This window comes from Passer domesticus, chromosome 13 (assembly GCF_036417665.1).
Source record: "Passer domesticus isolate bPasDom1 chromosome 13, bPasDom1.hap1, whole genome shotgun sequence".
Classification (NCBI taxonomy): domain Eukaryota; kingdom Metazoa; phylum Chordata; class Aves; order Passeriformes; family Passeridae; genus Passer; species Passer domesticus.
The window spans coordinates 14,819,175-14,833,840 of NC_087486.1; the positions used below are offsets into that span (position 1 = coordinate 14,819,175).

At 48.3% G+C, this 14,666-nt stretch overlaps 1 protein-coding gene across 1 annotated transcript; it reads left to right on the forward strand.

Annotated features, from left to right (window-relative positions):
• Positions 1-7,531: 7,531 nt before the first annotated feature.
• DND1 (DND microRNA-mediated repression inhibitor 1) lies at positions 7,532-14,442 on the forward strand. The gene is given in 5 exon segments (XM_064388224.1): positions 7,532-7,543; positions 10,622-10,674; positions 10,676-10,845; positions 11,773-12,234; positions 12,863-14,442. Coding segments are annotated over 5 exon segments (1,215 nt in total). The 3' UTR covers positions 13,381-14,442.
• Positions 14,443-14,666: the final 224 nt, after the last annotated feature.

Here is a 14,666-nt window from a genome sequence, read left to right on the forward strand (position 1 = left end):
CTAATTGCTTTTAATTGCATACATAAATATTTATTTATTTACTCACATTATACATGCATAAAAATATTGTCATATTTTCTGCATAGGTGTGGGTTACTCTTCTGGTAACCCTCCCCCACAAGAAGAAAATGTTCACTTAAGAGAAACTGCTTTAATTCACCTCAGTACCTGAAATATCCTTCTTTGTACAATTAAAGGTTATTGTCAGAGCTGTACATAATGAGGGACTAATGAATTAATGAGGGAATTACAGTCAGCATCCCTTCAAACAAAGAATCATTCAGTGAAACTAAAAATGTACAAGTTTAGTTGAAAAATTATTCTGTTGCCATTGTATCAATAGTTCATTTTTTGGCTACTTCTTATGAGGATTTTTGTATCTGAAAATGAATCCACAAAACCATATTATTACCACAGGGACATGATAGACTTTCATGTGTCCTGCACAACCAATTCAGGCACCCTCCTATCAGCAGGTGCCTTTGCTGAGATTTCATTGAATAATTCCAATCATTCAATGTGTCTGGCTTTTCAAAACAGCCAGCAAGTGCATTCTCCCTTTTCTTGTTGTGGAGCCTCCTCCCAAAGCTGTGCTGCTGTGAGTCCTTGGCCTCACTGCTCCGTTAGACTGCACAAACAGTGGCAATTCCTGAGCCCCCTGCACTGGAAAGAATAGGGGCACAGTTCTGAAGCACTGGGAAGGAAATTTCCTCTTCTTTTTAAGAAAAAATGAAATGCATCCCTCTTGTTTCCAGTCACTGATGGCCTCCTAACCCTGTCTGCAATCTGCAGGTTGCACAGGAGTGCATTTATTGGAGATCAAACCTACAGGTTTTCACAGTAAGAGCTTTCCTTCTGAAATTCAGAGCCTGCTTTAGAGTAGCGTACTTTTTCTGGAGAAATTCTGGTAAATGATGGCAGCATGGTATTTAAAACTCCCTGAAATTAAACTGCTGTCAGAGCTGTTCTAGGCAGAGTAGCATTTGTCAAATACATGCTACAGCTGTGTTTTCTGGGTTCTTACTTGAAATTACCTGTGTGAATCATCTGAGGCATGTCCTGACAATATCACAGAAATATTATCACCTCTAGGTCTGGGGATGAAATAGGACTGAATGAGCTGGTGCCAAAGAATCCCCAAAGGAAAAGTTGCTTTGCTGGTGCATTGTCAGCAGTGGGAAAGGGGAGGTTACACAACTACAGCTCAGCCATCCCATCACAGCCCCTGGATGTCACAGGGAAACAAGCAGGGAGACAGGAAGAAGCCTGTGTTAAATTTCTAATTGCTTATTTATTCTGTGTTTCATTACCTTCTAATCTGGTTTCTAGCCCAAACCCAGTGTAGCAGATCTAATTGCAATTGTGTTCCTCCTTATTTGTACTAATATGAAACTAATTAGTCTGGTGAAAATTTATGCTGGGGGTGTTACAGGATAATTACAGCATTGTTTTTTCTGATGCTGAGAAAGGAGGAAAGCAGTTACCTCTGAAGTGGATCTCCCAGGCTCAGAGCAGCTAACACAGAATTTCTAACACATGTATCTATTATTATTTGCCTGCATCCTGTCTGTGGCACTGAGTACACCATAGCTATGTGCAGATTTCATGCATTTCTTGCAAAACCCAGCTGCACACCAGCTTGAGCTCTGTCTTTCTCTACAACTTCTTTTGTAACATCATAAGCACATCTGATGTGGTGCCCCAGTAAGGCTTGCTGAGGAAACACCACTTTGTATTTTCTATATTTTAATTTTCAGACATACTACAGCAGCTGGCAAACTCATGAGATGGATTTTAAGCTCTTAGATTTTCAAAAGCTAAGGAACACTGACTTTACTGCTATTATCAGGTGCATATCTTTTTATTGAGACTTTTTCCCCCTCTTTTTAAAGAACTAGGTGTTTCATAGGTATTTTATAGCCTGCAGGGACACAACCTTCACACAAAAAAGTGTGTCCTCAGTAACAGCTGCCAATGGTAATTCTTTTTGATGCAGTGATGGTGTGGGGATTGATGTTTGAAAATGTGAGACTCAAACCATTTTAGGCAACAGAGGGGGGAAATTCACACTGCCGACATTCTGCTGCCTTCAAAGAGCAGCAACATTTTCCTTTTTCTCTCACCTCTCTCTGATGTTCTTCTGTCCCAGTTTTAAGTGGAGTCAAGGGCTTTGAACCACTTTCAGAAGGGTTTATTTTTCTAGAGTAACTCAGGCTAGGTGTCCATATCCTTAGAGCCAAACAAAAGAAGTTCAAACCTTGGAAGAATTTTGTCTTCATGTTCGTCTCGCTCCCAAAGCAAAGCGGATCTTTATGAATTGGTTTTCTTTTGTCCTGCCCAAATTTGTTTTAAAAAGACTGGGGTAGATTCTTCCTTTTGCCCTGGAAATTCTTACCCTAGACAGCCTACAGCTGCCTTTTGACATGGCATGCCCAATGCCAGGCTCTATCACCTACCTGCAACTGCGAGAGACTGAAATGTCAGCATTAATTTGGTGCTTTGCTGAGGCCAGACCGAAGGGAAGGAGAGGTTTTGGATGTGTGGTGGACAAACCTCAGATATTTTCTGAAATTTCAGGTATTTTCATCACCCACCTCAGGAGGATGAGCACAACAAAGCGACCTTTGCTTAGCAACGAGCTGGGTTCAGAGGCAGATAAGGGAGATAAGAGAAGCAGACCCTGTGAGGGGGGATAATGCTTTTCACCACCTCAGTGTCCTCCCTTACACACCTGGCTCAGGTGAGACTGCCCCTGGGGAAAGCATCAGGATATTCACATTCACACCTAGGCCAATTTGAAAAAGCAATTTGCAGCAATGGAACTTCGAGGCTCCCTCCCCAGCCTGGTGACTGTGGGACTTTATGGGAACAGCAGCTGAGGAAAATGCCAACCAACCTGCCTGCCTCTGGAAGGTATGGCTTGGATAAAACTGTGTCTGAGACACTGGCTTCAAATCCAAGTTCACATAAAGCAAACAAACAAACAAAGTGTTCTCTATAGGAACTCAATCCTCAGCAAAGATTTTCCTGGGTGGAAAAAAAAAATATGCACACTTGAAGAAGCATCTTTTCCCTTGCCAGTGAATTGTGTTCCTCTGAGAAAGTGTCAAGATGGAGTTTAGGCAATTCCAAAAGGCCTAAAATCCTAAAATACAGCCACTGTAGAGTGGTAGAGTGCAGCTGGACTCTATTCAGAAACCAATGAGAATCAAATATTTACTAAGGTCCTCTAAAAAATAAGGCAAATACTTAGAGATATTCTAGCAAGAACAGTTTGCTCAGGGACATGTTTTATTCCACTCTGTTTGGATCATAAGTGATATAATGTGTCTGGTTTGTCCAGAAATGCTGCAAACCAATGCAGAGAACTCTGGCCTCAACAGAGCTGAGTACCGAGGAAAGACTGAAAAAAATGTTTGCTAAGTCTGAGAAAGGGAAGTTGGAGATGAGGGAAGGAAAAAAGGAGATAAACTTTGTGACAGCTAGCAGTCAGTTGTTCTCATGAGCTCTGAAGGACTCGGCTAACAAGAAAAGCTGCTGCAAGCTTGAGAAGGAGGAATTGGGACTGAAGAACTCTCCTCCAGTGCTTGGGCTGCTCAGTTCAGGAGCTGCCAGAGAGGGTCAGCTGTCCTGTGACACAGAAAGGACCAAAAGGACACCTGGAAATGTCCTGGTTTGGACAGGACCCCTCTGAACTGACAGTGCCTTCAGGTACAGAACTCTGCCAGTGAACACACCAGTGCCTTAGGTCAGCAGTGTGATGGAGACTTTGGAGCTCAAGGTGAAGATGAAGCCCGTTAGACACACCCTTCAGCCTGGGCTGACTGCTCAAACCCCTTCCCCCGTGCTGCCACAAAGCACATTCCCTGCCCAGCTCCAGCCAGGGGAGCTGCAGCACCTTGGCTCTGCAAGGCTCTATTCCCCCCGGGGTTTTGTCCACCAGCCCAGCTCCCTTTGGCCAGAACAGCTCCTGCTGTGGCTGCCACCCATCCCTGCCCCTCCTGTCCCCCCTGCAGGACTGGGCTGTGCTGGGAACCTCCCTGCTGGACTGGAAACCAGAGCCTGTGGGAGCTGCTGTCTGGGTGGAGCTGGAGCCTGAGGAATTCTCATTCAGTGCTTCCATAACAGCCTTTCCATTCGCTTTGCCTTCTTTTGGGTTGTGGTAGGGGGTTTTGGGTGGGGTTTTTTTTGTGTGTGTGGTTTTTTTCTTGTTTTTGGGGGGTTTCTTGGGTTTTTTTTGTTTGTTTGTTTGTTTGTTTGTTTGTTTTTTGTACAGGTTTATTTTTAAAACTAAAAATTGTTCTCTTTCAGAATGATGCTGGAACAAAAGTTATGATTTTTGTTTCATTTAAGTTTTTTTTAAAACAGCAGTATTTCAAGTGTATCGACTATTCTGACAGCTAAAGATATGATGATCATTTTAACTCAACCCATTTTGGTGTTTTAATCAAATGAACTATCGACACCCATAAGCAGCTTATTGGCTCTGACATTGTTTCTAAGTGATCTCCTTTTATTCAGTCAGGCAGTTGTTTTCCAACCTAAACAAAGCTACTTTGTAGCTTCAGTTCTACAGACACTTGCAGAGTTTATACTGTAAACTGGCTGCCAAGGTGGGATTTTGGTCATTGTTGCAGTTGCAGTGTTCCTGTCCATACACAAACTCAGAACTGGATTCTGATCCAACAGATTTCCAATTCGCAAAATATTTCAATAGCTTGCTAATAAAAAAAGCACTTGTGATTTTACAATGCTGTGAAAAATAAAAAAGTTTCTACAGCTTTTTCACTAACATATACTCATTTCAGACATTCTCAGGAAAAGATTTTGTCAGTCCTGAAAGTTTTCAAGAGTGAATTTCACAGACCAGAAATACATAGGTGACTCGGAGAAAAAAAGCTGCTGCTAGCCAGCATCATCTTGGGTATAGTTTTGGTTTTAATGTTAGTTTTGTTTTCAATCTTTATGTTCCTCTCTATGACTGGCTTAGAGTTTCCAAGGAGCTGAATTGTTGAATACCCCATGCTTTTCAATTTTCCATCGTTATTTCAAAATAACATGAATAAGAGGCTTTTCTTTCTTATAAAGAAGCATTTTGCATATATTTTAAACTGTACACATGTATTGTACTATAAGTGGATTTAAGACAATTCCTTTTATCCCCTGGCTCATTATGAAGGAGGGCCAGCACAGTAATTGTCCATTGGAGCAGTCCTGGTCTGTCAGGGCTCTTCTCAGAGATTGGATTGAAGTAGCAGCAGAGTAGGATCTCACCTCATTCCATAACACACCTTCCCATTCACATATTGAATACCTGCAGCTACTGTTCTCCAGACAAATGGCAGAGAATTAAAATGGATAAAAATATATTAATGTTTTTTCTCTTTCATCTCCAGCCAACGAATAAAACTTGAGATTGTGTAGGAGAGAAGGTTCAGTCTCATTTTGCCATCTAGTGGCAACACCTTGGCTTGCTGAGATGCATCCCGGAAAAGCAAGCTGACGTTAGCTAGAGGTGGGAATGAGTTGCTAATTCTTTGGCAAAATCAGTCATTTTTCTACTCAAAATACTTAAGAAGCCTAGTTACATTTTATAGCAGCACTGCTAACTCACTAAAATGAGTTTCCATTTGCAGGTGCTTGGGTGGGGAGAGCCTATTTCAGCAGCTGTGTTTCATTGTTTTTAGAAGTCTGAATAATTTTTTGTCCAGTAATTTTTTTTCCCTTGGATATGATTCATTAACTTCCCTTTCTACTTGCTCTTGGATTTTTACCAAGAAAGTGGTATAGCCAAGCAGTTTATCTTCAGAAATATAAAGGACAGCTCAAGGCAGACTGGCTGGATGAGCTACTTCTTCCTTCTTAAGGAGAAAACCCAAAAACTTTTAAACTTTTTTAAAATCATTACAATTTTTTTATTCCATTTATATTTCTTTGATATGTTTTTTGGGGCATGTCTGTATTTCAAGGTTTATAGATTTTTTTTTCCTTTTCCCCCAGTTTTGTGAGATACTGCTCATTATCTGGACCTGCAAGATGCTGTGGTGCTGCTCTGGGGCCTTATGGAATGAGTGAGTACAGCCTGGCAAGTGCCAATGCTGTGGAGGGTTGGAATTGTTCTTTGGGGTCTGGAACAGTGGGGCTGCATCCCTGAAATGCTGAGCTGCCACAGCAGGACTGACCAGAGTTCTGGTAAATAGATCCACTGGGGAGCATCAGAGGTGAAATGACACTGAATGAGTGGTGTTTGTAAATAAAAATATGTAGGGTCTATCTTAGATCTGTTTAGAAGCAGTGGAAAGCAGAGTTGTAGCCACTGTGGTTGTTATCTATAGCAATGCAACAATATAAAAGCATAGAATAACAGGTAAAAAAATGTGTAAAAGATAAAGTGGAGGGAAGGATAAGAGTGAAAGAGCTCACCACCTCTGGATCCAGTAACTAGGCTTGATAGAAGAGACTTGACTGTTGCAATTTTGATGTCTGGCGGTCTGAGTCATGGTCACAGTCTTGATCCATCAGGGGTGGGGGAAAGCCCAAGGAACACCAGGGTCAGTGGGTAAATACACACTTAGGCCGAGATGGAACACGGGGTGCCTCCCCTGGGGAGGGGAATTTTACACTGTCTGAAGGGTCTCGGGTGGTTCATGAGCCCTTTTAAGACATGACCCTGCCTCTGACTTCAAGTGGTTAAGTGGTTGCCTCTGACTACAAGCAAGGTTAAGCCAGTTATGCCCCATCAGAAAGGACAAAAGCCTTTAGCCCCAAGTTGGTGAATGTCCTGTGTGAATGTCACCCTTCCTTGGGGGCAGGGGAGGACATTGGCACGAAAACAAGCACCACGCTCTGTCCCGCTTTCTCCCTAACCCGGCTCTAACCCCGGAGCCTCTGGTGGTGGGTGTCACCCTGTCTGGCTCGTACAGATCAGGTTTCACCAGCACGGCTCCAAAAAGTCTGGTCCTCACCAGCAAAGCACGGGGTGCCCCCGCAAACGGAGCCAAGAACCAGGAACAGCCCAGCCTCACACAGGTGCACTTCCTAACGCGGTGCAGATTTGGGCTAATGCATTCTCCTGTGCATCAGACACTGTTTGAAGGATTCTTTCAGTAGATATTTCTGACACCCCCTCCAAATTTGCCTTTATTAGCCGGTATTGGAAAAAGCAGCACAAAGCCCTCTAGCTCTGCAAGTACGAATAGGTTCAAACCCGGCATGTATTTTCGGGACGTTGTTATCTGAAGTCTAATTACGTTCATGGTTGGACTAGGTGGTCTTGGAGGTCTCTTCCAACCTTGTCGCTTCTGGTACGAAAGTTTGGCGGTGCTGTGCACCTCTTACAGCAGCCCCTCGCCCTCCCTTGCGTACAGGTGGACAAGAGCAAGAAGGAGAGGCTAAGCAGGCCAGACCCTGCGGTGCTGCCGGGGGTCCATCCGGGGTGGGGCGGTGCGGAGGGCGGCGCTGGCTCCGTTTCTCCCGGGCCCGCACGGCAGGAGCGTGGCGAGCGGCGGGAAGGGCAGGCAGCGGCGGCGCGATGGACGGCAAGGTGAGCACGGCTCAGCTCGGGCGCCCTTCCCGCGGGGATCCGAGCCCGGGCCCGGCTGGGAGCGCAGGGCGCTGGTCCCGGTCCCGGTGCCGGTGTCGGTCCGGCCCCAGCGCGGAGCCGCCGCGCCCCGGGGTCAGGCGGGGCCGGGGAGCCCCGCTGGCAGCGGGGGCTGTGCGGTGAGAGCCGGCTCCTGCGGAGCTCTCCGCACAGCCCAGGCACCCCTCGGGCCGCTGCCCGAGCCGGGACCCATGGCGGGAGGCACGGGCCGGGCACGAGGCTCTGGAGGGAACGCGGCCGGGTTTTATCCCGCTTCGAGCACGTGTTTCTCCAGAGGGATCCCCACGCTCGGCCGAGGTTGGTTTTTAGTCTTCATGAAAGACTTGGAGGTGGAGAGGTGCCACTAGCTGGTGGCATTCACTGTTAGCTGGCGATCTTTTATCACTATTTATCACGATTTGCTGGTGATCCTTTATCTCCATCCTTTCCCGTTGAGGTATCTGATAAGGGCCATTGGCCAGTTCCTAATGCTGATAAGGTCAAAACGGATCTTTCAATTAGTATAAATCACTTGTTACTGAGTTTATTTTGTTTGCTGGGACTCCAGCACCCGTGCTACTTAGTGTTCCCAGCTCTGTCCCCAGGATCGCTCTCTGTCCCCCTGATGGCTTTGGGGGTCCAGCCATGCCACCCTGCCGACCACCGTGCACGGCACTAGGCAGAAATGGCAGGTTTGGTTGCAGAGATATTAACCTGCACTGATAATTCACTGCTGTGAGGAACATGAAGGATTCAGTAGCACTTGTTTTGGCTCGTACATTTGACGGCACAGCGTCCATTTTTAGAAATTTGTGGACATAACATTTCCCAGGAGCCTGGGAGGCAGTGGCATGCATGGTGAGGTTTAAATTCGTTGTTGTTGTGCCAGTATGCATTACCCGCTTACAGCTGTGGGTACATTATATCTCCACCAAAACTTCCCTTTCGTATTTTGTGTCAGGATTGGAAGCTGAATAAATAAATTTCCCCCTTTTTGGTTAAAAGTTGTGCTTCACATATTACAGTTATATTTCCCTCTGCCAAATTCATTTTAGTAGGCTGAGCTCCTAAATTTGTACAATTATGGCTTCTTCCTTAGCAATGGTCATTGAAATGCATTCAGACTTAGGCATGGTTTCAGCCATTAGCACAGTGACCATTACAGATGGAAAAAGTGAAACTTTCCAGCCGGTGGGTGAGGTTTGGTGATTTATGTGCTCAGTCTGGTTCATTCTGGTGCTGATTCCTTCTGTGGGGAGAATAAGCAGTCCTTCAATTGATAACTTGATTTTCAGTGGAGACATGCTGGCATCATTTCCAGTATAATTTTCTGAAAAAGTAAAATAATACAAGTCTCGGTGGGGTTTGCCCGGACAGGTTATTATCCCATTAAAAACAGGGAAAAGCCACGGTGCACTAATTCTGTTTTGCACTTTTTTAGACACTGCTGTCCATAGATTCCCAAGTGAGTGTGTCCCGAGGTTTAGTTGGTCTCAGGCATTGTTTTGTGTTACTTTTACAGAACACGTTGTCCTGATTGTAAAGCCATCAATCGTTCCCCTTGAGTGGAAAGTGGAGCACCTCATTCAGGGTTTGCATAAAAGGCACACCTGGGCCACAGCGATTATTTACCCTGAGCATCTCCCTCAGCCTTTGTGGCTTCGGGCTCTTTTTCAATAGGCCATTAGCCCATTCTGTGCTTCCATCTGACTGGGGTAATATGGGGTATGAAAAACCCATTGAATTCTGCCTTTGTGGCCCATTGTGCCTACTTATATGGAAAATGTGAGCTCGTTTCACTGCTTAGACTAGAAATAAAAGTCCCTTTTCCCATTCAGAACATCTCTGATCTGTCCCCTAAAATGCAGTCGAGCTAAGCAGTGAAGGTACCGTTGGTCAGGGCCAGTTTGAAGCAAGTTACATTTAAGTGGCATGCTTGGAAAAACCCCATCCTGCTGTGACAGGATCCTGGGGTGTACTGCTCCTGTTGGAAATTATACAGCTTTTATTTTTTCTAAATAACTTTATTAAGGGTTTTCTTTCACCTTTGCCCCAGGGAGGAGAATTGAATTTTTTTTAATTCTTGAAAATAATGCTTGATTATATAATTCTTTCCACCTCTGTTTTCTCGGTGGACAACCTGTAAATCCTAGCTCTTGGGAATGGTCAATTAGTCTGACATTACATGTAGAATTCTTGGTATCACCATGAAAATCACTCCATCCCACATCTCACCCATATTACTGAGTTGTGGGATGGAGTGAATTTCGTGGTGATACCAAAAATGCATGCAATTAGTGTTGCACAGGTGCGGATTTCTCAGTGTTCTAAAATGTCAGTAGCACTCCTTGACAATTGTTCATTAAAGGCTGTGTCTTTTCTAATTTAATCTCATTTTGTAACCAGGCCAAGGATTTGGCCAATCTTCAGGAGATGCAGTTAATTTTGTAATCTGCACAACATTAGGAGCACTTGGAGACCGCATAAGCATTAGCTAAACTATTTCCTCCAACTTTTGTTTTCCTTTTTGTCCTCCTGTAGCTGTTTCTGCAGCTGTTCTATTTTCAAGGACAGTAATAATAACTCAGCTGCTTTCCTGCTTTCCAGTTCTTGTTTCTCTTTAATATTATCTCTTCTGTACTGGCAGGCAACCTTCCACTAGCCCAGGTTGCTCCAAGCCCCATCCAACCTGGCCTTGAACACTTACAGGCATGGGGCAGCCACAGCTTCCCTGGCCAAGCTGTGCCAGTGCCCCACCACACTCACAGGGATGATTTTTTTCCCAATATTCAATGTAACCCACTGGCTTTCCCTTTAAAGCAGTCCTGATGCAGTGGGTCACCTTGGCTCTGTGCTCCAGCTCCCTCTTGCAGCAGGCAGCTGCTGCCTGTGTTTTGGCTTCCCAAGCCCTTGCAGGGCTGTAGGAAACTGTTGTTGAGTTCGAGCTCTAACAGAGTTGCAGGACTTTGTGTCACGTGGAGCAGGTTTGGACAGTGCTTGGGATGGGAGCACTGGGAGGCTCCTCAGGTTCCCTGGGAGTAGAGGGGCCAGCAGTGGATCTTGCAGCTCCCTCATGGGGTTGGGATGCTCCCAGCTCTTTGTGTGAGCTCTTTGCTCACACAATCACCACCACCATCTCCTCCTTCAGCCATGGACCAACGGCATCAACGAGGCTGGGAAGATGGCCCTGCTGGCCTGGGAGAAGGAGACGGGCATCGAGCTGGTGCAAATCAACGGGCAGAGGCGCTACGGAGGGCCCCCCCCAGGTATGCCAGGAGAGCAGCTGGGCCAGGGGGCCGGGAGGGGACTCGCCCTGGGTAAAAATAGGTTAGAAACTGTTGGAAAATAGTTAATAATTGTTAAGCATGTACTATCGTTTGGTTATGGTAAAAGGGGTTTGTTGTGGTGAATGCTCCAAGTGTGAGGACACGAGGTTTCATTCCATTTTGTTCAGAAGGCTGATTTATTATGTTATATAATATATTAAAATACTACATTAAAACTATACTAAAAAAAACAGAGAGAGAAGATGATCAGAAGGCTACAAAGACCAAGAATAAAATAGAATAAAATGCATCACAAAATCCTGTGACTGCTCGCAGCCTTGGCACAGGTGGCTGGGATTGGTCACTCATTGAAAACAATCCACATGGACCAATGGAAGATGCACCTGTTGCATCCCACAGCAGCAGATAGTTATTGTTTACATTTCTTTCCTGAGGCTCTCAGCTCCTCAGGATGGGAAAAATCCTAGTAGAGGATTTTTCATAAAATATCATAGCTACAGGGGTTACAAGGGTAGTTGTAAGAAATATGGTACTTGACGTAGTGTATTACACCTAAGTGAAGTGCACCACCCCCAAGGGAGCCAGCCTGCACAGAACTGCACTGGGCCAGTCAAGCGCCTAAAACCTTCATGCAAATGAAGGAACCCAACAGAAACCAATCCAAAGGGACAAAAAACAGGATAAAAAGGCCATCTGAGCCAGGGAAGGTGTGCTGCTGCCCCTGGAACCTCGGGGACATCTCTGCTGAAGCAGACCCAGCTCAGGCGTTGCAGCATCCTCCACTGGAACGCTCCTGCTCAGCCCGTGGGCTTTAGGCCTTTCTTTTATTACAGTAAATGCTGAAATCCCTTTAGTAGCGGGAGCCTGGTCCCGTTTTCACCCGCCGTGGTCCCCGTGTCCCCGCAGGCTGGGTGGGCGGCCCGCCGCCGGCCGGCACCGAGGTGTACATCGCCAGGCTGCCGCAGGACGTCTACGAGAACACGCTGATCCCGCTCTTCGAGAGCGCGGGCAGGCTCTACGAGTTCCGCCTCATGATGACCTTCAGCGGGCTCAACCGCGGCTTCGCCTACGCCAGGTACGGCTCCCGGCAGGACGCCCAGAGCGCCATCGCCGCCTTCCACCGCTTCCAGCTGCGCCAGGGCTGCGCCATCGTGGTGTGCTGGAGCACGCAGAAGCGCGAGCTCGTCGTGAACGGCCTGGGCGCCTGGGTGAGCCAGCAGGAGCTGGAGGCCACGCTGCGCGTGGTCACTGAGGGGATCTGCAGGGTCACCCTGCACGCCAGCCCCTCCCACAAACAGGCCAGGCTCGCTGTGCTGAAGTACAGGTCGCACGAGGCTGCTGCCCTGGCCAAGAAAGCCCTGATGGAAGGTAAGTGGTGCTGAGGGATGCTGCTTGGGCTGGGCTTCCCACCTCCAGACTTGGCTGCAAGGTGACTGCAGCCTTGAGACACCCCTTGCTCTCTCCCTGTGTCCTGTGGGATGCCAGCTGCCCATGGTGCAGTTGATTTCCAGCAGTCCTGCCTGTGGTGGGATGAAGGGGCTGCTGGAGGTCTCCAGGAAGCTGCCTGCTCAGAGCAGGAGCATCACCAGTTCAGGGCATCCTGAACATTAACCAAGTTACTCAACCTTTCCAGTGGAGCTGCCCAGCCCCTCAGTGTCCCTTAAACACTCCTGATGGAGCTGCTCAATCCCTCTGAGCCCTGTCCCCTGGCTGCAATGCCCTGATGGGACACACTTGCCAGACATCCAGCCAGGACCTCCAAAGTCTTGGATTGTACCCATTCCTGCCCCAGCTGAGGTGCATTTGGCTTTGACACCTGTTTACCTTGGCCCTAAATTTAAGCTGCCCCTAAAATCCTGGAGATGGGATGGGATGGGATGGGATGGGATGGGATGGGATGGGATGGGATGGGATGGGATGGGATGGGATGGGATGGGATGGGATGGGATGGGATGGTGCGGTGCTGGAGGGTAGGTGAGCATCTCCTGTCTCCTAGGGAAGCTGAGGCTCGGGCAAGCAAGGATGAGGGTGGACTGGCTGGACCCCCAGCTGAAGCAGAAGCTGCAGCTCTCTGAGGAGGAGCCATCGTCCAGCAGGGTGCAAGGGGGTGAGAGCCCAGCAGTGCCCCTGCCCCTGTCGCTGCAGAACGTGCTGGAGTGCCTGAACATGCTGTGCTGGAAGCATCACCTGAGGACACCCCTGTTCATGACCAAGTGTGTCCAGGTGAACCCCAGCGGGTGGCAGCGGCTCTGGTACCAGGTGGTGATCCCAGGGTCCCGTGTGCCCATCAGTGGCTTCATGTGGATCTCGCCAGACAGGCAGGGCCAGAGCAAGCACGAGGAGGCCAAGGCGGTGGCAGCCCTGCACGTCCTCCGGCTGCTAGGTGAGTCCTTGGTGAGTCCCTGCACAGCCAGCTCCCTGCCTTCCCCAAAGTCTCGAAGGGTCCCCGGGAGGGTGGAGCTGTGGCACTTCTGGGAGGGTGGCATGGGGCAGGGAGGGACTCAGGCTGGCTGAAGCACTGTCAGCTCTGAGCTGCAGGTGGGAGTTCTGACTGGAAGCACCGGAGGGGGTGTGGGGGTGAGGGCAGAGCCTGACCCTTCCCTCTCCACTGCAGGGTGCCAGCTGAAGTAGGCTGGCTCTGCCACAGCCACAACTGAGCCCTGCCCTGCTGGGCTCCCGGCCCTGTTCCAGCTTTCCTTGGAGTTGTTTGCTTCGGTTTAGAGAGCTGGCTCTGGAGGATGAGGGCTGCTGTGCCCAGGCAGCCCTTGAGTTGGTTCTAGTTTTGGGTTGTTGGTTTTCCTGGTTCCAAGTTTGGCTTCTGTTAAGCCAGTTTGTGTTGCGTTGGATGGGCAGATCCTGGAGAAGCAGCAGCAGCTCTTGGAGGGGCTGCCAGCACTGGATGCCAGTGTGATGGAGGGAATTCCTGCACTGGCACTCCTGGCTCCTGAGGAGCAGCCTCAGGGGAGGACAGGGCCACACACAGGGAGAGTGGTCACAGATGTTCTGTGGGCTGGGAGAGCTGCTGTGTGGGGAGAGGAGTGCCTGTAACCTGTTTGCATAGTGAGGAAGCAGCTGTGGAGCTGGCAGCTGTCCATGAATGATTCCTCGGGAGTGGCAGGTCTGGCCACACGTTGTCCTTTTGGGATTAAAGAGTTCTGGAGAGCACCAGCTGGGTCATGTCATCTTTGCCTCCTGCATCCTCAGCTCCCTGCCTGGCCAGTGCATCTCAGTGCTCCCCCCACACACAGGGAGAGGCAGGGGAAGGGACAGGGAGGGATTTGGAGCCCTCAGAGCCTGGGGCTTCCATTGTGTGGGAAGCAGCATTCCCTAACACCTTGATTTTTGTTGTCTTCTATTCACTGGGCTCTTTCTGACCAGGTTTTGACACCCCTCAGTCTTCTCCAGGGGCCTCCTGATGTCCTCTGTGTCTTTTGATGGCCCTCTGGGATATCTGGTAGCACCTTTTGGAGATTTTTCCTTTTGTTTTTCTCTGTTTCATGGAATATTCCCCCGTTTTTGTTGCTAAGGAACAATAACCATTTTCCATGGGAGGCTCCTGCCTTCCTTAGCAGACACCTGTCCTTCAAACCAGGACACCCCTTTATGCTCTGCAGGGGCTCCAGGAGTCTCTCAGTATCGTGGATTGCCCACCCCCAGCTCCAGGAATGAGCCCCTGGGCCAGCAGCACTGGGGGCTGCAGCTGGTGGTCCAAGGGCTCCCAGGCAGTGCTGGGAATCCACAGCCAGGAGCAGAAATGCTGGTGGAACTGCACCAGACCAGATCCTCCCCGTTCCCCAGCA